Genomic DNA, 25,894 nt, shown 5'->3' with positions numbered 1-25,894 from the left:
GCATCCTTGGATGACGACGGATGGTTCTCCTTCACGAATGGTAAAAAAGAGTCGTGAAAAAACTACCAACTGCATATAGGTAAGTATACTTTAACTTACATAATTGTAAAGAAATTATTCTAAATAATGAATGTTTATCATTTTGTGCAACTATACGTCATTCGACATCTCGACATGCGCCATGCGACAGTGTGTTTGTTGCATAGCGCATTGTCGTACTTGTCAAATGACATATTGTCGCACTATCGCAAGGCATATTGGCGCACTGTCGCATGACACATTGTCGTATTCATTGACGTTTCGAAATAAGCACGTCATATACACTGCTATCACACTAATTATATACTTCTTTCTCTCGCAAATGGTAACAACGAGTCATGGCCGTTGTTGGAGACTATGTTTCAGTTTTCCGAGCCCCGAGTGACGACAGGAAGGGCAACATGGTAAACATCCTTTAATGACGACGGATGGTTCGCCTCCATGAATGGTAAAAAAGAGTCGTGAAAAACTACCAACTGCATATAGGTAAGTATACTTTAACTTACGTTTTTGTAAACAAACTATTCTAAATGATGAATTTTTATCAATTTGGCATGCGACAACTCGACAATGCGCCATGTGACAATGTGTTTGTCGCATAGCGCATTGTCGGACTGTTGCATGGCATAATGTCGCACTGTCGCATGGCGCATTGTAGTATTGATTGATGTCTCGAAATAAGCACATCATACATACTGCTATCACACTAATTATATACTGCTTTCTCTCAAATGGTAACCACGGGAGGTGGCCGTACCATATGTTTTAGTTTTCCGAGACCCGAGTGACGACAGGAATGCAACATGGTAAGCATCCTTAGATGACGACGGATGGTTCACCTCCATGAATGGTAAACTGAAATCGTCACGTACTACAAACTGCATTTAGGTAAGTATAAAAACGTGACAAACATATATCCAGAATATCTGCTCATATTAATTGTAAAGACACTGTTATAAATATTGAATTTGTCTCACTGTCACATGACATCTTGGCGCACTTTTGTATGACTCATTGTCGTATTCATTGACGTTTCGAAATAAGCACATCATATACACTGCTATCACACTAATTATATACTTCTTTCTCTCGCAAATGGTAACCACGTACGGTGGCCGTTTTAGAGACTATATGTTTCAGTTTCTGAGACCCGAGTGACGACAGGAAGGGCAACATGGTAAGCACCCTTGGATGTGGACTCATGGTTAACCTCCATGAATGGTAAACTGGAGTCGTGAAAAACTACCAACTGCATTTAAGGATTGAATCTTGCTTTGGTCGATTTCATGGGGTGATGAATAAGTTGCTCTTGAAACAAATTGAATGACCTACTGCGAAGTATATAGATAAAAATGGTTATGGACCAGTGGAGGACTGAAAACCATCGCGAAGTTATGATTGGATACGTAATAAACACATGGAATATAACATATGAGGAGTACATAAATAAAAATGGTTATGGACCAGTGGAGGGCTGACATAACCATCGCGAAGTTATGATCGGATACGTAATAAACACATGGAATATAACATATGAGGAGTACATAAATAAAAATTGTTATGGACCAGTGGAGGGCTGACATAACCATCGCGAAGTTATGATTGGATACGTAATAAACACACTTGGAATATAACATATGATGAGTACATAAATAAAAATGGTTATGGACCAGTGGAGGGCTGACATAACCATCGCGAAGTTATGATTGGATACGTAATAAACACTTGGAATATAACATATGAGGAGTACATAAATAAAAATGGTTATGGACCAGTGGAGGGCTGACATAACCATCGCGAAGTTATGATTGGATACGTAATAAACACTTGGAATATAAACATATGATGATTATATAAATAAAAATGGTTATGGACTAGTGGAGGGCTGACATAACCATCGCGAAGTTTATGATTGGATACGTAATAAACACATGGAATATAACATATGAGGAGTACATAAATAAAAATGGTTATGGACCAGTGGAGGGCTGACATAACCATCGCGAAGTTATGATTGGATACGTAATAAACACTTGGAATATAACATATGAGGAGTACATAAATAAAAATGGTTATGGACCAGTGGAGGACTGACATAACCATCGCGAAGTTTATGATTGGATACGTAATAAACACATGGAATATAACATATGATGAGTATATAAATAAAAATGGTTATGGACTAGTGGAGGGCTGACATAACCATCGCAAAGTTATGATTGGATACGTAATAAACACTTGGAATATAAAATATGATGAGTATATAAATAAAAATGGTTATGGACCAGTGGAGGGCTGACATAACCATCGCGAAGTTATGATTGGATACGTAATAAACACTTGGAATATAAAATATGAGGAGTACATAAAAAAAAAATGGTTATGGACCAGTGGAGGGCTGACATAACCATCGCGAAGTTATGATTGGATACGTAATAAACACTTGGAATATAACATATGATGAGTACATAAATAAAAATGGTTATGGACCAGTGGAGGGCTGACATAACCATCGCGAAGTTATGATTGGATACGTAATAAACACTTGGAATATAACATATGATGAGTACATAAATAAAAATGGTTATGGACCAGTGGAGGGCTGACATAACCATACATTGTTTATTGAATCTTGATATGCGCTTAATTGCTGATGTCATTTTGCAATATGGCCAATATATACAGGCATACTCTACTACAAAATTCATGTACATGTATATCATTTACGAGATAGACTGATGTCGAACAGTTTCTGCACGCATACAATAGACAGTACACTACATTTGTAACACACCAAAAATAACAGGTTGAATATGTGTCAGTTTAACGTAATATGTTCATTTTTCATCTTTTCAATTGAATATTGTTTTCATTTCCATTAAAATTGTCGTCTCTTAATAAATATTGCTATTGTTGGATTGAAAAAAATCAACAGACTGAACTCAATAGCAGTGACACGTTTTTGTTCTTTTTTTTTAAATGATGGAGACAGTTTTCCCCAACTCCTACTAACAGCTGCAACATTGCACCAATACTCTTCTCACTTTTACATACCTAAATATAAGTACATGCAGCTACCACACAAACGCGCTTTAACATATTTTGTCTTTGTAACTACGAGGGGGGAAGCCCATTTTCTGTAAGCCTGTAACAATAACATTGCAAGATAATGGATTCAAATTATTCGATTTTTCTATTTATTTTTTGCCATTCAATATATAAGGAATTATCTGTTAAGAACTGTCCTTTATTTCCTACTTACTAACAGACATAACAATACCATATGTCCTGTTAATGACCAAATGACATGATGACATGCTAAATTAGATTTGATGTTCGTACCCAATCCTTGTCCCTGACTGCCGAGGCCATTTCATGAGTGCCTCCCTTGCTGTGTAGATATTAATTGCTTATCTCCGATATAATATTTGTGTTTTGATGGAAAAGATCTTAATTGAGGTTTGCTGGCTTCTGTCAGTCAAGTACCTTTATATCACCCTACACGACACTCATTAGTGTATCTTTTGACTTAAATACTACTATACCGTTTTATATTCTGGCACATTTTAACCTGTACAATCATGCAACAAAACACACATAAACATAGGGTGCAATTGGAGGGCCTCCACGTGGCGCACCTGGAAACACTGGACATTTAGACCGATACAGATTGTCTGTAGCGCGTTTTTTGTCAAGTGGCTAATCTCCATAAAATAGTCTTCTTCAATTTTCCATAAAAATGTATTTTTTTGACTCGGACCTGTACATTATAGCTCGTTTCCCTTCATTTCATCTGTGACATTCCTTTACTTTAATTTTTCTTGAAACTGGGATATGATTTCCTAACATAATGAAAAAGCTCAAAGAGTTATCTCCCTTTCGCAAGTCTCTTCATTTAATCTGCGACACTCCTTCAGGTGTCGCCCCACTAGTATGAAATGAGAGACGTAAGGTGCGATAACAGAGTTATCATGTTAACACGACAACGTTTACCTACCAACACGCTTATAACCGCAAGTTAATTAATAAGGAAACTGACAGATTCTTTGTAACAATATTTTAAAGTTAAGTAAATCCTGGCGTGATCTATCGACTGAGATAGATGTTGACTCTGCGAAAATTCATTTGAGGGAGAAATTTTGGGTCAAACAGGCAAAAGTCGACATTTTCATCGCTAGTTTCTGTTTAATTAGTTCTAGCAAACAAACACTCATAGTTGACAAATTGAGATTTTACACATTAAAAGTTTGAGTAATTCTGAACAAAACTGTATTTTTTGTTTTTGAAAATGTTATAAAGAACGACCACTAGACGGTCTTGGAAATTAGTGGTATTTCACAGGTTCCCAGTAAATTTCCACGGCAGACGTGATATTTTGGGACTTGGGCGCGCCTTCCTTCAAAGCTATTCTGACCGATTGGACCGACGAGTGTGCCATTCACAAATTGGTCGTATTTATAAAAAATATCTGTTTATTCTATGATATAATTACTTGAATTTATAAAACATTTTATAAGTCTTGCAATGATATCCAAAAATTACAGGAAATTATCTGGACCTACATCTTGTGAGGAGACCTTCTCATAGCTCTCAATTAACTGTTTGGCAAAGATATGGCTACCTCCACAAGGACGGTATGGTTATCTGATGGCGGAGAAGACAAGCATCTGCATGTAGCCTGTAACAATGGAGAAGACATGAAGACTCGAGGGAAGAAAAAATAACAAACACGAAGCCTTTGATACCATAATGAGGTAAGCCAGATCTGCTACAACGATGAGGAATGGGTTAGGAAATATGGAAATTACGATAATGAAGGAATGTCAGAGAAACAAGGTACTGATGAAAATGGAGGGAACATGAAACTTGTGGAAATGAACATGTTTGATGAAAAGTTTAAGTCCAATTATCAGACACATTCTTCAGTTACAAAATGATTCAATACACGAAAAAGTCATAGATGATGTAACAGAAGTCATTGATGTTGGAATCATTGTAATGAATACCTTTCAGTTGGCATTCATAGCCAATCAGACGACCATCAGGATAATGACAACCATCAAGATAGTGACGACCATCAGATGGCAGACATTCCTGGATAGTGACTAAAATTAAAATTGGTACTTTCCCAGGTATAATATGTTTTTGAGAATGAACGTTTTGTGTTATTTCTGTAATACTCCAATATTTAGTAACAGTGCATAGCACTTGTTGTTCTACTTGTTCAAGCTGTGTTTAAACAAAAATACACAGTGTATTACTTGCAGAAATGTTTCATTTCACAAAAAGTGTTATAAGTAACCAATTTATGTACTTTTTATTTGGCAAAAGTATCTGGCCATGATTTATAAGTCAAAAAAACGGCAAATCAAAGTGATACACATGTAAGCAGCCATGTTGGTTTTCTAAAAAGGAAATGGTAATACTTCTAATGTTATTTTTTCGAAAATATTCTCAAATTAAGTAAACATTAAGATATGGATATATTTACTTTTTTATTATTTTTTTTCTTTGAAGAGACATTGGTAATTTTAGTAATTGATATATGAATATAGAAATGATTAATTTGATTAAGAAACGGCACTTTGATTTATACTGGATTTATTAGTGTTGAAATTGTTATTTCAGAAATAAGAAATTTGAAATAAATTTACTTCAGTTATTTCAGGAAAATACGTTATTCAACTTATTGATCTTGAATCAACTTTAAATATCAAAATACCACGACCGTTGTCTCTGCGCCGGTTTCTGTTACTTCTGTTCCGCTCCCTTTGCCACGATTCCTCAAGGGCCATACCAGATATACTTTGGGTCTGCCCCTTCGATGACTGTTCCTCTTCTGTTACAGATGCCTAGTCCAGGTCAGCAGTTTGTTCCGATACCAATACAGCCATCCCGCCTCAACAAAGTCCTGTCCAGGTGGTTCCTCAAAATGCCGTTCCGACTCAGCAGTTCGTCCCTATACAGATACTGCCATCCCCTCCTCTACCAAGTCCTGTCCAAGTGGTTCCTCAAAGCACCGCTCCATCTCAGCAGTTTGTCTCGATTGTACCACAGGAATCCACGATGTCGCGTCTACCATCACCACTTCGTCCGTCACCATCCAGCCCTGGCCCATCGCGAAGCAGCAACTCGTACTACAAACGTCAAAACGAAGAGGTCGAGAAAGGCAGGGTTGTGAGGACTGCAATATTATCATTTGAAGAATGGACAGAGACGATGAAGGCTAGAAGCTACACCACCAGAGAAATCCCAAGATTTAGGGATCCATGATATCCGTTTACATATACCAAGTGCTGAACAACAAGGCACGAGGGGGGATATAAATATTTTAATGCTGCCTAGCAACATTGCTAGAAGGTCCCAAGCCCTTGAAAAAGCAGAGGGGAAATATTTGTATTCACTGAAAAAAAACCAACAAACACTGTGATAAATCGTGTAGTGTCGATAGCAATTCCTATGGTGAAGTGGCTATCACAATTGTCACTAAGTGGCAGGAGACCCGGGTTCGATTCCTGGTGGGAATTTCAGCACAATTGGTTTGTTACAGCTTTTTTGGTCATATTTTGATATCTCGAGTCATAATTATATGAAGGATCATTCAAAGATAAAATTCTTGGTTCATGTTGCGAATTAAATTGTGTAATTGTATATATATTTTCATTTTGGGGTCATTTTGCAAATTAAATTGCGTAATTTTATGTGAAATTTGCATCATTTTTTTCTTTTCATTTAAAAAAAACGAACAAACACTGTAAAAGACCATGTAGTGTTGAAAGCAATTCCTATGGTGAAGTGGTTATCACAATTGTCACTATGTGGCAGGAGACCCGGGTTCGATTCCCGGTGGGAATTTCAGCACAATTGGTTTGTTACAGCTTTTTTGGTCATATTTTGATATCTCGAGTCATAATTAGGGCTTTTCACCACAGGGCTTTTCACCATGTGGTGAAAAGACCTATTGTTTTTGTTCTGTTTTTTTAGCTCTACCTGGTCCGAAGGACCAAGGTGAGCTTATGCCATACCGTGGCGTCCGGCGTCCGTCGTCCGTCGTCCGTCCGTCCGTCCGTCAACAATCGACTTCTTCTCCATAACCGCTGGTCGGATTTCAACAAAATTTGACTGGTAGCATCCTTATGGGCTACTAACTGAAAATTGTACAAATGATGGGGCGGGGCCAAAAGGGGTCAATTTGGCTATTTCCATTTAAACGACTTCTTCTCTGAAACTAAGCATGGGATAGCACCCAAAATGCAATGGTAGCATCCTTATAGGGTGGGGATTCAAAATTGTATAAATGATAGGGCTGACCCCCCGGGGGCCTGAGGGGTGGGGTCAAAAGGGGTCAATTTGGCTATTTCCATATAAACAACTTTTTTCTCTGTACCTAAACATGGCATTACAGTCATAATGCAATGGTAGCATCCTTATAGGGTGAGGATTCAAAATTGTACAAAGGATAGGACTTACCGCCCCGCCCCCCCCCCCCCCCCGGGGGGGGGGGGGGGGGGCTGAGGGGCGGGGTCGAAAGGGAGCAATATTTGCTATTATCATTTAAAAGACTTCTTCTCTGCAACTCAGCATGGAAGAGCACTCTGCAATAGTAGCATCCTTATAGGATGGGGATTTAAAATTGTACAAAGTATAGGGCTGACTCCCTGGGGCCTTAGACGCGGGGCCTAAAAGGTCAATTAGGCTACTATTTTCATATAAATTACTTCCTCTCTGAACCTTTGTATTGGATAGCATATTTGTATGGTATCTATAGCATCATTATATGGTTGTGTTTTCAAAATTAAACAAATTTTGGAGTCAATTGTACTAATTTTTCTCATTGTAAGAGTCTTTGTGATAATTTGTAACAGGTGAGCGATACAGGCCCTTTGGGCCTCTTGTTATTATTATTCTTCTACACTTTTTTTGTGTCCAAAAGAACGTCAAAATGGTAAGAGGTATGCCAATGGCCTTATTGTCATATTGTATGGCATGAGTTGAAGGGGTGACCGCAACATTTTTAAGTAGGTCAAAAATCCAAGATGGCCGCCATGACGTCATACCTAAAAAGTTTAAAACAGCCATAACTCAATAACCGTTTCAGATACAGCAAATATATTTGATGTTTTATGTAGATCGTATAAAAGACTAACTTTTATTCAATTACAGCAATTAGGTCAAAGGTCAAACTAAAAAGTTCGCTATGAGGTCAAAGTTCACGAATTTTTATTTTTTTTGATTTTGCGAAATTTCTTTTTACATATCGATGCAGAATGTCATTCCGATGAATTTGGTGTCTTTTATTTTTCGGTAGCACTCCCGGTTAATGCTGTATGCCATTTTGAACAATCCTTTGATCTTTGCTAATTTCCCGCCAAAATGTTTAACATTATATATTGTCGAACTGAATGAATAATATAGTCTGCAATTGCTATAGAAAAGACCCCTCTAATGTTCTCTAACGTTTGATATGATTTTCATCTTCATCAAAAAAACAAAATGGCCGCTATGACGTCATATCTTAAAATTTAAAAATGCTTATAACTCACTAACAGTTCTTTTCACAGATTTCATCCAATAATATTTTTTGCAGATAATCTTAAGCGTAAACTTTTTCTCTCTACATGTTATTACAAAAAATGGCAACTTCCGGTTTTCGGTAAGGGTCAAATGTTAAAGGTCCTGTTTTTAACAATAAACTTGAAAACTTTTCTCCTGAAGTTCTGTAAGGTCTAGGATCTTCATATTTCATATATAAGATGTCCAGGGGATGGACTATAAAGTCAGATACTAGGAATGACCTTGACCCATATTCAAGGTCACATGAGTCATATATGTTCAAATCTTTAAATGACTCAACAATAACCAAAATGACAAGAGTCTTCATACGTTCAAGGTCACAGGGGTCCAGAGTTTAAATATACATACCGGGATATATATACTTAACAACACCGCAAGTCAGATGACGTTAAGGCGCATTCGATCTCGTTATCATTTGCTCGAACGAATTTGGAAATATTAATTGGATTAAGATGAGAGTTCTCTTCGGCTGATCAAACTAAATCTGCGTAAAGAAAGATAACTCCCCCTAAAAACCTATGTAACAGTATATTTCTTTATAAGTGATTACCCTTGTTCATATGTTGGTAAGCAAGTAGATTGACTCAACAATAACCAAAATGACAAGAGTCTTCATACGTTCAAGGTTACAGGGGTCCAGAGTTTAAATATACATACCGGGGTATATATACTTAACAACACCGCAAGTCAGATGACGTTAAGGCGCATTCGATCACGTTATCATTTGCTCAAACGAATTTGGAAATATGAATTGGATTAAGATGAGAGTTCTCTTCGGCTGATCAAACTTCATGTAGATCTTCACTAAAACATTTTTATTCGGGGCTGAAAGTCAAGGTCATTTATTGGTTACAACTTCAAAACCCATGCATTACCTAGTTCTTAACTTACCTGGCAATGACGGTATTGTAAACTAAATATAGTGAAAAGCCCGCCAAATTGTCTATGACAATTTCTAGTTATTATTATTATTATTTCCTTTATTTCCTCCAATATTGAAGAGTTTACAGAAAATAATACATAAATAAAGAAAGAAACATTCTAACATACACACGTTACACACATATATACATATCTATCAATACAAGAAAATACTATTAGATATTCGACTACATTTCGCCATTATCTAATAGCGGAGAATGCTTATAATAATTAGCTACAAACATATGTAGACGAGACATCACAAATGATACATACAGTTTGTAATAACAGATATATACGTATCAAAAGTCTATATATAAGGCTAGCACAAAAACATACATAATACAAATACTCTGGAGTTCACAAGATTAAGCATACATATAACTTCAGTTGAAGTTAATACAATCAAATATTTGCCTAAAAAAAAAAAAAAAAAAAAAAGAAAAAAGGTCAGTTATGGATACCACTTTGTACGAACATTTTGTTAACAATAATAATTGAATTTAGTCTAAAGTCTTCCATTTCATTTTGAGATAAATGGTAGTTAAATAGTCCACCAAGAAGAACATGCAGTAGATGATATTTTGACATTGAATTGAGATAAAAAACAAAATCTATATCTTTCACAGTACTGATAATACACCACAGTTGGTCTCGCAAGTTCTCAGTGTGGCTACATTCAAGTACACTGTGCAATATGAGATCATTATACATTAGACCACAAAAATGACACAAATATAAATTTTCATTATCGCGCATTTCTACGCATATTTTAACAATTCGTTTAATGCATGAACTATACTGTGGAAAACGTAAAGCAAGTTTCCATATTGCATATGGTTTTATTCTTTCATGTAAAAGAGAAAAGCGAGAAAAATCTTTATCAGTTTTCATCCTTTCACAAAGTTGAAACTGTTCATATTTTTTAACGTGGGTATTTACTAAATGTTTCCATTTGCATTTGTTTGGAAATGTACCACATTTTAAAAATCCATCCAGTACAAAATACAAATCATATTTTTTCAAAACTTGGATAATGTCAGGGATAAATCTTCTGTTAAAACTGTGATAAATGTTCTTGGTTCTGCCTTTGACAGAGAAACACCGTAGTTTATAACAGTGGTAGTGTCTGCTCCTGCTTATAGCGTTCAGCATAAAGAGTGTGGGACTATTTGTTCGCTTGTTGTCAGTATAATGTGACCATGAGGAATGCACTATCTGGTGTCTTCAGCGAAGAGGCTCAACACTAACAGCCTTCCAAAACATACAGACATTCACACAAGGGAGGCCGTCAATTAATTATAGGTGCCATACTTTCAATACCCACGAATCCAGAAGAGCTTTCAATATGTTATCGCCACAAAAAGTTACCAACAAATAGGAACTGAAAAAGATTTTTGGCAGTACTACCAAATATCGTTATATGAACATCTACTGTTCAGTGAAATGAGTACATGCAGTGAGACTATGGATCCAATTTGTTGTCTACAATTTCATTACACATTTTACAGTATTATTAGCACGTGTACTTGTAATGAGATTTCTGCAGGGGTATTTTTTCCCCATCTAAACATACATAAGGCATAAAAACACTAATTTTACAGTGTAAAGCGTTTGTGCTCTAATTAATGTTTATAAGGAATCATATATGTCTGTGTGTCCATTGCAATGATTTTCACAGCTTTACTTATTAAACTTGTGTGTTTTTATAGATTACAGAAGAAAATATATCGCCCAGTTACGGCTAATATTACTTTAAAGTGACAATTCAGTGAAGCTAATTTTGTTACATAACCAAGAAGAAAAATATGACATAAATGTATTGCTTTACATTCCTAATGAAACATATAAGAAGAAATATTGACAAACGTTCACATCATTGTTAAGTATTTTAATTGATACCGCTGAAATTCCAAATCGTTGATTAATACGATTAAGCAGATACAATATGTACGCTGTACCGATATCCGAGCTAAAGTCACGCATATTTAACAAATGCAATACATAACCACTGAGGAGTTGACGAAATTGTTTTTTAGACGAGATAATGCATCTAATAAGGTAAACACACTACTGTAAGAGCGATTTGAGAAGTTCTAGACAAAAAATAATCCTTACTACACTGGCAAGGGCCAGGGTTCGGCATACACGACATCCGACCACTATGTGTAATGGCGGAAAGTAAGCGAGTTTGAACATTTCACATACATTTCATTACAGTAGGCTTTTCTGGCACATCACAGTAAAACTAACTTATCTATTTTCTATTAAAACTGGTTTGTTTTCGAAACATGTTCAAATTTCAATGTTCTTTTAGACTGAATTGGCCCTTTAATGAACCTAGCTTTAAATAGTCTATGTAAACTGAAGAAAACATTTCCCATACTATGAATCTGGATGGAAATGACAATGTGACTAGTCAAACAAGAATATAACGGGAACATTACATTTTCAGGGATGCTGTTAATCCTCACATTAACGTAATGGAAATCAGTATTACAAATTATATGCGTATTAATGATATAAGATAAATACACGTGTTAAATAAATGAAAATCTCTGATCTTTCACATTTCATTTTTTTCTGCCTGAACTACGTTACACTTCCAACCACCAACGCAGAAACGACAAAAGATCTACACGAACCGATACAAAATGAACGAAACTTATTTCTATTCACATTAGAAACCCTGTTATCAGGACCGATACATTTAATCAGTTGAATTCTGTTAAGGTCATGCCTGTCAATCACCACGTGACTGTTCCACTAACGTATCATTGATTCCAGGTATAACGACGTACGTACTACCTGGTCAAAGCAAGAACAGAACAGCAGCTAAAACACAAAGTCAGGTATGTGATTATTGGCATTATTGTTTTCAACCTGTACGCATATTTTATTTTTCACCATAACATCTCAATATGTAATGGCTGTATTTTTTAATTTATGCCGATTTGAATCTTAAACGTAGGTATAAATGACCCAGGCTAATTGTAAGCTACACATAGTACCAAAGATTTATACCAACAATAGTTACAACAAATATGAATATATATAAACATGAAAATTAAATAGATGCAAGCAAGCAATGATATGGTATTAACTAAAACTTAATGGTCGTTTATATTTTTGTATATGATTGAGCACACAACTACTAAAACACAATTGGAAATTTTCTTTTACTTTAACTTTGTGCCTACTGGGAACATGTTGACTGCTAGTGCCCCAGGATGCTCATCAAGAACATTGTTCGTACTTTCAATCGACTGTTATTGTACTAGAGTGTATTAATATTTAATACTTACTTTATTGGTAGATATCAACTCAATTTGTGATATTTAAAATTTCCAAAGCAAAAATTCATAGCTGTACGTATTCAATCATTTTTCAAGAATATTATATATGAACTAGATGTGGAGCTGGGCGCGACAAAACTTAGTAAATCATTGGCTAAAACACAGCGAGTGAGAAAAATAGAAATAAATTTACAACGATTTCTCACTTAAATTACTTATATCTGACTGAAACTTGAGTTACTAGTCAGTCAAAAGCTCACTCTTCCGAAACATCGTTATCATTTCTCCTATTGGTTTTTTTTCTCCCAATAATTTGTAATCTAGCCTATATTCTATCTAAATTTTATCTTCCTAAATTGATATCAAGTTTAATTATGGTTACGTATCTGATCATTCGTCATTTTCAGTGTTTACCAAAACAAAAAAGGTCTAGAAAATGCCAAAATTAGAACATATTTGTTTACTTTGTTTACAATGTATAATGAAGTTCAAATTTAACGCTCTATCGATAGGCAAGCCAATTTAAATATCATACAGACTCCTATTACGCTAAGGTGTTTGAGGAAATAATACAGACGGTGCTATAGGTAGTTAAGTTTTCGTGATGTAAAGTTAGACTATCAACGGGCAAACGTGTTTAATCACTTCCTGGTTGTAAAGAGAAACACCACGACAGCTACAACAACTTACAACTCACAGATAAACACAATTGAAAGGCACCGCGATATACCGCATAACTGTAGACTGCAGTGAAAAGTGTAATCTTAGGAGCGCTAAAAAGCAAACAAAAGAACATAAGAAAAGAAAAAAACCACCGATAACTTTTTATCGATATTTTGTTTGGTCAAGATAACATATAAATAAGGGGGTAATCGAATAACAATGACCGCAGTTACCATAAGTCCAAACTTGTATCAGCTTTCCCGGTGTCGACCGATTTTATTTGAAAGACTTGTTGGTTGAAACATGTATGTAATAAAGATTTTCAAAAAACATAGCTGCCTTTTTTTTCTTTATGAGATTAAATAGCAAATGAATTTATATTTACCTTTTAACCTACCAACAAAGTTATTTAATTCTATTGCACCATACCATACATTCTTGATTACGTAGTTTACATACGTACACTGATAGATGTGTTGGCTATTAAGTGTTACATATATTAGTTTGAACACATTTAATCATGCTGATGATTGCAATCTATTATCGAGAAAAAAATGTCGACGCGAAGAAGTACTAAAACATGCATAGTTTTTACCCCGAACATATTTATCAGCAAGGGTAACATTTAAACATTTATCTTTGTACATCTATTGACAATTAATAGATATTCATAATTTTATTCAGCTGACATCATAATAGTCATATTCTGAACTTCTTTTGGAGTATGGTTCAGTGACGTTGCTCTGGCGTTTTCACATTAGCATTGTCACATTGATGATCCCGCCACGCGAAGAGCGACAGTGTGATAATTTACCAAGGGACAATACGACGCTTTAAAAAGCGAACTATGATAGAATCTTGATTACACCTTCGAACACCATACAAAATATAGTAAAGGCCGTTCTCCATCGAATGTGGATATTTTGATAACGGTAATACTGAAAAGAAATATGTAAAAGATAACTCTGAGATGCAAATGGTATTCTTTGTGCTATTTTTTCAGAATGAACTAATGCCACTGCCTCTTGTGTATTTGATCGTCGATCACATTCCGACAAGCGCCAATACAATGGGAGAGAACGTGCTACAAACGGTAATCATTCCCAGCTTTCCAAATGTCTCCGACAAAAGCTGTAATTTTATGATATTCTTAGAAATTGAGGATATTGTAACTTGAATTATCACTTGGGCACATATTGGTTTTGATCTCTATTGCTTATCTTAAACAAATTCCAGGTTAATATACATGAGTATTTTTTTAAAAGATGCCTCATTGCCGACAGAGCATAAACGATACTCATCATTTTAACAATACTTAGTGTTTTTAATCGTGTATAAATATGTCTTGTTAACACAAAAATAATAAAAATAACTTATTTTGCTTTTGATGCATGCACAATTAGTACTTCATTCAATAAAGGACATAGTATCACCGATTTTTTTCGGGATACAATAAATTATTTTTAATATCTTTATCTTGAAGTAAAATTCGAAGCTCAAACTTTTCAATGTGGTAAATGGTGGAACTCACAATTTTTTTTTTCATATTCTCAATCGCTGACAAGTGGTATTTTTTCACTATTAAAATCAGAAGCAGACGATTTAGTATTTTTCTTCAGTTACAAAAGTTACTTACTTTACATCATTACCACCACTGAAAAGTTTAAGCTTCTAATTTTACTTCAAGTTAAAAATATGAAAAATAATTTAATTGCATCCCGAAAAAAATCCGTGTTACTATATCCCATATGGAATGAAGTACTGATTGCGCATGCACCAAAGGCGAAATAAATTATTTTATATATTTTTTGTGTTAATTAGGCATATATATAAACGATTAGACACCAATTAATGTTCAAATGACGAATATCATTTTTGCTCTGTCAGCGGTGGAGCATCTTTAACGAAGATCAATATGAAAAGTACAAGTACTGGATTATCAGTCCCCCTAATCTAAATTTCGCCTTGATTGGAAATGATAATATAAACAAATCTTGCTTATTTGACTTTGCTTTCCATTACAGGCAAATGGAGATAACCTTTTGATAGCTTTAAAGCAACAGAATGTCTCTCAGGCAGAGCGACTTTTACGGAAAGGCGACATCGATGTTTCCGTTGCGGACTCGGTACATTCATTTATGTATATGATGCCATCCAAATGGATAGCATTGAAACAAATGAAATAACATCTTTAGCTCCATTCTGATTGAAATACAGATCCTTATAACCACTCCGATCAATAGTAGTGATAATAAGGATCTGTATTTTAATCAGATTGTTTTGGTTCAACATGTTAATTGTAACCACGATATTTATAGTAATGATTAATCGTATTTCAGTGTTTTCTTTCTGCTTTAACGATTGTTATACCAAGCAGAACCAAATAAAGCGTTGAAAAGAATATATGAACATCAGGTATAATTAGTTGGTGTGCATTTGGGGAGATTGATATGTTTGTGCTGTGTCCACTTGCGATATTATGTCTCTCCGTTTGATAGCAGACGTACGTTATGTTATGTTTTTCTTTGCTAGGCTGGAATGGGATGCCTTCATTACGCTTCTTCTGACGGGTTTATGGAGCTAGCGGGGCGATTGATATTAGAAAATGGTACAGATGTGAATACCACAGATAGGGTTAGTATGCATTATATATGACGCAACATAACTCAGTATTCTGTAAGTATTCAACCCACCTTAACATATGTATTTGAAAATGAAGTCATTGAGGCTTAGGTTATACAGTTGATTTCGATTCTATCAAACTATCATGTTGGTTTTTAAAGTATCGCATTTTCTGCCTTCTCAGGAGAACCAGACCCCTTTGCACAAGGCAGCAGCCCGTGGTCACGTTGACATGATGGTGAAGCTGGCAGCACTGGGAGCTAATGTAGAAGCAATGGACAATGTGAGTACAAGAATATATTAGAAGTTTAACAAACAAAGTAAAACAACCAACACTTATTTCGTAAAGTCAAGCATCTCCATCACGTTTTAAAATGTTATTATTATTATTATCATTTGTTATGTTAATCTGAAGTCTGAAAATAGTTCTGAATTCGTTTGACATGCTTCAAAGATGGCACTCAATTGCGACATAAATTAATCATACATTGTGTCGTTAGAGATGTGAGAGATACAATATGTATCTTCGTAATAATTTAGGCGTCTAAGTATCATTCATTTTAGAAAGAATGTTAACATCAATTTTTGTTGATTTAACTCCTTCATTAACATGTTTTAAAACCAAGCAGACAGATATTAAACAAATGTGTATCTGTAGTTATTTCATTTCGAATTTAACATTTATGTTATCTTTGATTATGCGAATCTTTATGATTAATGTCATTATCATAGAATAGTTTATGCTTGTACGTGCATTAATTTCTTCATAGGTTTCCGAACAAACCATAAGATGGTTGTATAATGAATGAAAGCATACGGTTGTTGTTAACATTCAAAGAAATTAAGACGCTTATTTCGTTGTATCATCTGGGCTGCTCCTTTCTTAGTGCTTTTGTTAACTTAGACTTATCAGTCTGAGCCACTTTTCTGTCTTTATTACGGCATCCATGATTATTCTCCTCATTTTCTAGATGAAGAATACACCGTTGACACTTGCCATGAAAAACAATCACATGGACGCGATGCAGACATTACTAATTCTAGGATCTCCAGCTATCAAAACTGATACAACTTCAAGTACAACTAAAGTGAGTAGATACTGATGGTGGAGTGGGACAGTTAATTGTACCATGCTGGTTTCATTTTATAATTCAGAGTAAACCAAAAATATTTTGAAGACATTTTCCAACATTTGTTCAAAAACATGGGTCCTTTGTACCTACGTCCTTGTAATCAGTGACTTGTGTGATTTCATGTGATGTTATTGAGTCACGGACTCGATGGCCACTTCGATATCAGTACTTTAATATTAGCTGATCTAGTGTTAAGAAGCGTACGTTATTAATGTTTTCAACAGCGAATCTGTTATTAGAAAATTAAAACAATACACCTTTACTGTTTGTTAATTGCGTAAATGTGTAGGACTGCCATTGACCGATTTCCCCTTTTCTGCTTTAGGAGAAGGATTCAACTAACAGACCAAAAGAAAACGGCCTGGAGGCAATGCTGATGGATCATCAGAAAATATATGGTGCACTGAAACATGGGTACCTTTTATTTCTCATAAATAGTATTTCACTTGCACATAACTTCCTCAAAATGTTATTTGTCATGATATGTCGCAGGAACAAACTTAAGCCATTTAAGTATACTGTACTTATTGCTTCACAATTCATATATTGTATAACATGTTTTGTTGTGTATAAAATGGGGTTCTTTTCGTTGTCGCTTTGATATCACAAATGCAAAATACAAGGAAGCTTACGTATAACATGTGATTGTCGCTCCGTTATTAACCCCGTGTGTTTCAACTGATGAAAGAAGAAAGTACACATTTTTTTTATTTTATAGAGTATTTTAACGTAATTGCTTAATTAATAATCTTTTATTTTATATACTTTTTTTACCAAAAAATATATGAAATGGTTTCGTGTTTGGACATTCTGGTGGATGTACTTGAAGTTCCTGTTTAGTTCTACTCGATCTTTTATTTTTGTGCTATAGTGCCATATGTCCATTAAAATGATCCTGCGTTTATTTCAGGGAAATTATTAACAGCTTACAACATTCATATAAGGCTGAGCTACCCACTAAAAACGATTCCTTTGAGCCCAGTGAGGGACCGACCGACCATGAAATGATGTTTCCAGATTTACAGATATCCTTGACCCACAAGGTACTCAAGCATCCGTTCGTGGTGTACGCTAGACGTACCCGGCCAGATGTTGTTCCTAGGCATCTCCAGGTGTCTGGTGATGGAAGGATCTTTGGCGATATCATCTCGTACAAGTCATGGTTCCTTCCCAAGGCTGTCGTAAAAATGTTTGTAACAGTCGACGGAATTTTACGAATGAACGAACGCTTGCACATCAAGTCTATGGGTGATCTACCGTTGGATGGACGAATAGAGGGTAGTCCAGATATAGACAAAACTTCACAGGTATAACTTCAAAGATATTATATAAAATACAACAGAACACTGGGGTTTCGTATTTTTGTTGAAATATTCATGGGATTGTAAAATTTAACGCCCTTTTAAACATCATTGTCAGCGAATAACATGCTTACATTCGGAGACGAAGGAAAAACGTAGATAAAGAAGTCTGAAGGTGGTCTTAAAGTGAACAGTCTGGCTAAAGTCGGTAAAAATGGTGTGAATGTATCCAGTATAATTTCTTATGGAATAGAAAAATAAACTTTCTCGTCAAAATCTGTCTGCGTACGTAGAAATTAATTTAAAGTATAGGAATCCTAAAACGTCCTCCCGGCTGACTATGTCCGTGGTTACATTTCCATACAGCCTCGCTTTCAATGCTTTCATCTTTTCTTAGTTCAATGGTCAGAACTGGGAAACGTAAGCAGAACTTGACCGTCGTATTATTATGCGAGAACTTTTGGAAGGCCAATGAACGCATTTAGACTAGTTTTCTTTGCCCGACTATTCACTTTAACCAATTGGCTTATTTATAGACAGGGGATTAGGTATATCTGGTATGAGATCACCATAGAAATTATAGTTACCTAACGCAGCATGTACGGAGTAATTTTATTTCGCACCACTAGTAAAATTTGTTGCTTACGTGTAATGTATGTATTGTCTTGTTTCCCTTCAGGTAACAAAGGTAACAGTTGTCCTGACAATGAAAGATTCCCCTGCCTCCGCACTGATGTCGTTCGCCCTTGTTGTGACCGAAGAACAGGAACAATTCAACATCACAGATAGCTCTGCTGTGTTAAAGTCAAAAGTGGAGCCTGAAATGGAAATACACATACCGGAAAAAGCGTTCAAAAGTCCCGGAGTCATGAATATCGAGGTAGGTCACTTGTACTTGACTAGATTAAGTGTATCTCAACGTCCTATTTAAAGTTTATGTCACTACATATCCTCCATCTGTCTGCAACGTTTTTTCTATGGTAAATATTAAAAGTTTATGTTAAGGTAGGTCCATACTTTTGAAAACCGCGCCAATTCATATGACGCTAAACCGGAAGCTGCCGTGGTTGTTTTGAATTCCAGAATGATTTCCAATACGCTACGACATTCCACTTGGATATTTTTTCAATAGGTGCAAATTGTCTACATAAATATTGAACATTTAAATTCATTAAATAAATCAAATAAAAGCAATGAAGTGAATGTAAGATGCTATCTCTGAGGTTTTTGCGGTCTCTGTCGTAAATGGGAATGGATTTTCAAACACCGGAAGACGCAAAAAATGATACTAGGAGACCCGTCCGGACTGAAATTCCGTAATTCTAATTTGTGGCATGATTTTTAAAAGATAGTGAATATGACCCATCTTAACCCTGGATAAAATGGCGGTAGGGTTGTGAGTTACAAACTTTAAGCTTACAAATTGTGAAAATTTGATCGAGGGCCCCATGTTTTTATATAATATTTGAAAAATATATTACCTTGGACATATCATATACAACTATTGTGAAATTGGCATGGGTTTTCATTTCCTTTTTTGCTTATTCATTGAATTTTAGGGGCGAAAATAGGCCAAACATGATAATTACGTATAAAAACGGTCTCGTAATTAACGAAAATAGTTAGCATTTGTAGAAATACAATAGTTTTGTATATTGTTCTATCGTTAGAAATTAAGGACAAAACAGAATTGAGGCTACATTCAATCTGATATTACAGAAAACATATTTTCATGAATTTTTCTTTTTTCGGCCAGCAAATTCGAACGGATGGTATATTTCAAGCTTAAACATCCATTTTTCAATACAAATTTGAAATCTGCATGGAAAATGCAAGAAAATAAGACCTGTTAGCAAAAAATTACTTGGGTTTTACGTATGGAGCTACCTTAATATAATTCAAATACAATTTCTAGCGATAGTGGCAATACTATGCAATTTTATAGCATATTGTCTTTTTAAAGTTTAATTAACTAGTAAAAAATAGTTCCAAACAAAACCTAAGTAAAGCATGAATAATTTCAGTTCACTGACAGTTGTGACGCTAATGAAGAAGACGAAGAGCCTTTGTTGGCCACCAACATTTTAGATATCACTATGGAAGACAACCAACAACCCATTGCTTCTATAGACGTAAGTGTTGAGTGAGCGAGCGAACGCGCTTTTGTGTAGAAGGGAAGTTAACAAAAACTTCAAACTTATATTTACATTTGTTTATTAATTATAAAGTTTATCATATTCTATGAACATAGTACAGGTTTTCATATTTGTGTCTATACAATAACAGAAGCGTCAGAAAATGAAAAGCAAACCTAATATAACGATAAGAAAAGTTAGTTTTTTTTTACTGTAAAACAACTTCTCTGCGCGCGATCAAATTTTGCGGATTTCGCCGCGAAATGTTTTTTTCTGATAGACATCCCTAGGTATGAACATTCCTAAGTATTAACATTCTTAGGTGAAAACATCCCTATGTGTAGCCATCGTTAGGTATAAACATCCCTAGGTGTAAACATCCTGAAGTGTAAACATCCTGAAGTGTAAACATCCTTAGGTGAAACCATCCTTATGTGTCAACATCCTTAGGTGTAAACATCGTTAGGTGTAAACATTCCTAGGTGTAAACATCATTAGGTGTAAACATCCTTAGGTTTAAACATCCTTAGGTTTAAACATCCTTAGGTGTAAACATCCTTAGGTGAAATCATTCTTAGGTGTAGACATCCTTAGGTGTAAACATCATTAGGTGTAAACATCCCGAGGTGTAAACATCCTTATTTGTAAACATTCCGAGGTGAAACCATCCTTAGGTGTAAACATCCCGAGGTGTAAACTTCCATAGGTGTAAACATCCTTAGGTGTAAATACCCTTCAGTGTAAACGCGAAATAAAGTCGCCGCCAACATACGTTAGTTAACGGTAATATGAAATATTGTTATCTTATGTGTTCTTGTGCTACTTCTGTACAAAGAGTAAGTCCAATGTTTAACATCCTAAGACGGACAATGACAGTAGTATTATATTCTTTAAACTCCACACGGAACTATCAAATGTGGTCAAACGTTATCAAGCAACGTGATTTTCTTTTAGTTACTGGGATTGTCTTCTAATCAGTCTTGAAGTTCCAGAAATGTAATTTATTGCAAGATCCGGTAACTATTTCTTCAGGAAGTCAATCACCAATACTTGATGTTTACAGATCAAACTGCCGTTCACGACAGCCATAAACTCTGATGATATAGTAATCCTTGGTTCATCTGGCATGACTTCAGAGGATGGAACGTTACAATGGACACCAATTAATCCAATATCTGATGGCTCGAGTACATCCACAACATTCAAGGTGTCGCATTTTTCGACGTAAGTATCGAAATGTACATTTAAATCATCAATAATTTCTTTGGTAGTTCCAAAAACATTGATTTGAATTAAAGATGGTATAAATAAATTGAATACATTAGACACGAACATAATTAAACTTTCCAATATATCATTTAAGATTTATAACGTTTTTGTAATCATCCAATTGAAGGATTTTTAGTAATATTTCTGACACGTACTCCAGTATTTAATTTACATTCCCCTTTCTCCATTATGGTGTAAATTATCTAGATTTGATAGTAAAATATTGTTAGCAATATGAATCCTAACAGAGAACAGTTTAGTTAGACAGTCGTGGAGTGATATCTACAACGTAAAAAGAAAACGTGGCGTCACAAGGGTTCTGCTGTTAACATACATGTATACATAGAGAATACATGGTCAGTAATTTAAAATATGAGGTGTATTTAGGCAAGAGTTATGAATGAGTAGGTTGCGAGCTTTCAGCGAACCACTTTTTCTTTCTGGCCCGAGCTTATATTTTAAGACACTGAACATGTATACTTTATCCTGCAACATTTATTCAAAACACATTACCTAAAGACAGCTGTGATGGTGTGCTTCAGCGCCGCTGACGTCCTCAGCAGAGACCATCCCTCATTGCGTGTTTCGACCCCTTAGTAGGTACAGGAGGGGGGTCCAAAGTGATTATCAGTCACTGCCCGTCGGTGGTATATGTCCAGCTACTGGTGTCCTTCTTCATCCACACCCAGCATGAAGATCGTTCTGCTGCCTAGGCCATCCTCTGTATTGCACATTTATTCTGAAAGATGCAAACACTGTTGGACACGTGTCTGTCTTTCAATATTCAAACTTAAGTCGACTGAGAATCGGCGTACCTGTAGAAATTCTACAGCTGCTTTACCTAAATAACGAATACAGCAAAAACATATATGGTAGGTGTACTCTGACAACCCCAATGCCGGTTGCAGGATAAATTGAGTTCAACACATTCTATACGATGGGAGTAAATATTATTTCTATTCAACAACATAACATGGAATTAAGTTACAAAGTCATTTAACACTTTAATGTATTAAGTATTTATTTCTACATGTTCTATATGGCTATCGTCATTTTTACCCAGGTATGTTGGTGTGAGTAGATATAAGGCGGATAAATGTTTGGACGATGTAAAACTAGCTGCCACCCATTCACTGAGGAAACAGAGAAAAGTGGTGTTCTTTGTCATGACAAGAGTTTCATCGACAAGAACAGAGCCATCCTTCATTGTTGTCGAATGTTGCACAAAACGAAAGGTTCAGTCAAGGCAAAAACATTGGACAGCGAAGGGATATCAATTGGATATGTCCAAGGAAATTTTACAGCAAACCATGTGCGAAAATGAGAAAGTACGGGTAAGTTTTCGTTTCGTTTTGTTCTGTTTGACATCTACTCATGATTAAGAACATAGAAATAACTCTAATCTTTCCACGCATGATCAGGTCTAACCGCAAAATCAAAAAAGGAGGCGTTATCAAATAGACAATGGAATGACATCCTGCCACTTATATTTGATATAGGTATAACAGTGGTATTATGGGGCAATATAAATGGTCGTTATTTCACATTTTAGGTGAGTCTTGACGGGATACTTGACCTGAACGTGAAACCATTGGAACTGACGTTCTTACCAAATAGTGCCAGCTACAAGGTGTTCGATATAGTTTTCCCTACTGTCCAACAGCAAGATGATATCTCCCAGGACGGCAACGTTATCAACAATGAAACAATAGTTGGAAATGTTATAATAGAAAATATAAACCCTAAACAGGAACCGGAGGTTATTCCCAATGGTGGCTGCTTACACAAACTAGTGGCCAACATCAAATCAAGATTTAGTTCCCAAAGGATCCAACCTACTCCTGTAGAAAGGCGTTATAGCCAGCGAGGAACTATCGCCTTATCTCTATCACTGCAAGGTATAGTATATTTTTATACGGTGATTTTAAGAAATGGCCCATTTGGCAGCCATTTTGAAAATGTGCCTTTTCTCGCTTTGAGTATATCCAAAGTTTACCATTTTTTGCTTAAATTGTTTTTACTGAAATCATCACTGCGCCAATATTTTTAGCTGTATCGAGCTAATTTTTGGTGTAATTCTTTACTGGCTTCGTGGTAATTGAAATATTAAGCATTAATGTGTGAAATGATACGTTGCTGTCACTTCATTTTAAAATTTTATGGTAATTTTGGAACTTTTATTTTTTACTCTAAAATATTAAAAAAAAATAACAGATATTGAAATAGGGCAAAAAAGGAAGCACACAGACCCCCCATTTTTCTGCCTAATTTAGGAAAAGCAACCTTTTCCCTATTGATATGCAAAATATTTCCAAAAGTTTAATACTAGAACTTTTTCTATATAGGGTTAAGGCTGGCAAAAATGGCTGAAATGGGGTTTTATGTAGCTCAAAATTAAAGTGAACAGTCGGGCAAGAATGGCTAAAGTCGGTAAAAATGGTGTGAATGTATCCAGTATAATTTCTTATGAAATGGAAAAATAAAATCTCTCGTCAAAATCTGTCTGCATACGAAGAAATTAATTTAAAGTATGGGAATTCTAAAACGTCCTCCCGGCTCACTATGTCCGTGGTTACATTTCCACACAGCCTCGCTTTCGATGCTTTCAACTTTTCTTTACTTTAATGGTCAGAACTGGGAAACTAAGCAGAACTTGACCGTCTTATTAATATGTGCGAACTTTTGGAAGGCCAATGAACGCATTTAGACTGGTTTTCTTTGCCCGACTATTCACTTTAAGGGGTAGAGGTAGCACATGTCGTTATTGTGAGTAAAACTATGAGACTTATTAATCATAACTGCTTATTTTCAAAGAAGACCACTGGAAAATAATTTCTGCAAACATCCAAGCATATCAAACACCTCTTTAGGAAATTTGGAATTAATATTTGGTGTATATGGTCAAAACGACAAAATTACGATAGAATCCATTATTTTGTCAATTAGTTATCTTTGAGTGATAAAAGCTCAAAAACGAGCACACGTACATATGTTTTTCTTCCGTTTTCTATTATGGTATGAACTCCTATTTCCAAAAATCTGTATCTCAGAAAAAAAAAGTTTACTACAAGAACATTTTGACTTCTCAGAGGTGTACATCCTTAAAGAACAATGACTCTTTTGCACGCGAAATATTGGCGCTCTTCATGTGTAGTTTTTTTGTCGTGACGTATACTTACCTTAGTCACCAAAACAAAAATGTCGTTACTATTTAATTACTTCTGTATTTTGCAGATACAAGCAGTGCCTCTGAAAGCTAAAATTTCGCCATAGAAGTCTCATTGGAACTTGACTACTTCTAAATATATGAATTCGCTCGATTTGTTTCCTGTACGATATCGTCAAAGGATTTCACCAATTAGACATTTAACATTTTATTACCATTCAACAAGATGTAACTAGTCTAATTGTAATGTGAACATGGAGGGAAATGTGACAGTTGGAAAGTTCATCAAGATTGATTACAATGCATCGATACTTCTGAAAGATTCGACGTGTGAAAGCACTAATTATGTTATCCGGGTTTCAATGCGACTTATGTTCCAATCGCCTTTTTTCTGTTGTCGTCCATCATCTGTTGTCCTTCTTTGAACTAACCTTTTACAACCTCGCAATTTATATAAGCTCTGCATTTCCAACCCGATGGCCTTAGTAGTGGATTCAGTAGGATTAAAACAATTAAGATTACAAAAACTTCAGGATCTCAAAACCAAACTAAAGAATGCAGTTGTTTGTTCCCCTGGACGCCGTAATCCCGAGTGAATTATCGATTAAAACTCTATGGTTCAATTCCGCTAGAGGAGAACGACATTTGAAACAGCAGAAAACATCGAAAAGTGAACGGTTTAATCTTCTAACTATAATGTCAATATGACATTCTAACAAATCAAATATTAAAAAATGATAACGAGACTGTCTTGCATCCACTACTTACCTGTGTT

At 35.4% G+C, this 25,894-nt stretch overlaps 1 protein-coding gene and 1 long non-coding RNA gene across 2 annotated transcripts; one reads left to right on the top strand and one right to left on the bottom strand.

Annotated features, from left to right (window-relative positions):
* Positions 1-12,142: 12,142 nt before the first annotated feature.
* LOC138314803 (uncharacterized) lies at positions 12,143-25,865 on the top strand. The gene is made up of 14 exons (XM_069255353.1): positions 12,143-12,386; positions 14,497-14,586; positions 15,518-15,619; positions 16,026-16,127; positions 16,300-16,398; positions 17,087-17,203; positions 17,574-17,662; positions 18,159-18,555; positions 19,229-19,429; positions 20,574-20,681; positions 21,748-21,908; positions 23,017-23,287; positions 23,506-23,851; positions 25,188-25,865. Exons 2-14 carry the CDS (start codon positions 14,506-14,508, stop codon positions 25,211-25,213), a joined length of 2,100 nt encoding a protein of 699 aa, XP_069111454.1. The 5' UTR covers positions 12,143-12,386; positions 14,497-14,505; the 3' UTR covers positions 25,214-25,865.
* On the bottom strand, positions 18,302-22,677 carry LOC138314804 (uncharacterized). Its single transcript, XR_011207419.1, has 3 exons — positions 22,467-22,677; positions 19,196-19,367; positions 18,302-18,424 (listed from the first exon to the last, which is right to left on the bottom strand). It is a non-coding gene; the product is annotated as an uncharacterized lncRNA (long non-coding RNA).
* Positions 25,866-25,894: the final 29 nt, after the last annotated feature.

This window comes from Argopecten irradians, chromosome 2 (assembly GCF_041381155.1).
Source record: "Argopecten irradians isolate NY chromosome 2, Ai_NY, whole genome shotgun sequence".
Classification (NCBI taxonomy): domain Eukaryota; kingdom Metazoa; phylum Mollusca; class Bivalvia; order Pectinida; family Pectinidae; genus Argopecten; species Argopecten irradians.
This window is presented reverse-complemented; position numbering and strand designations above follow the sequence as displayed.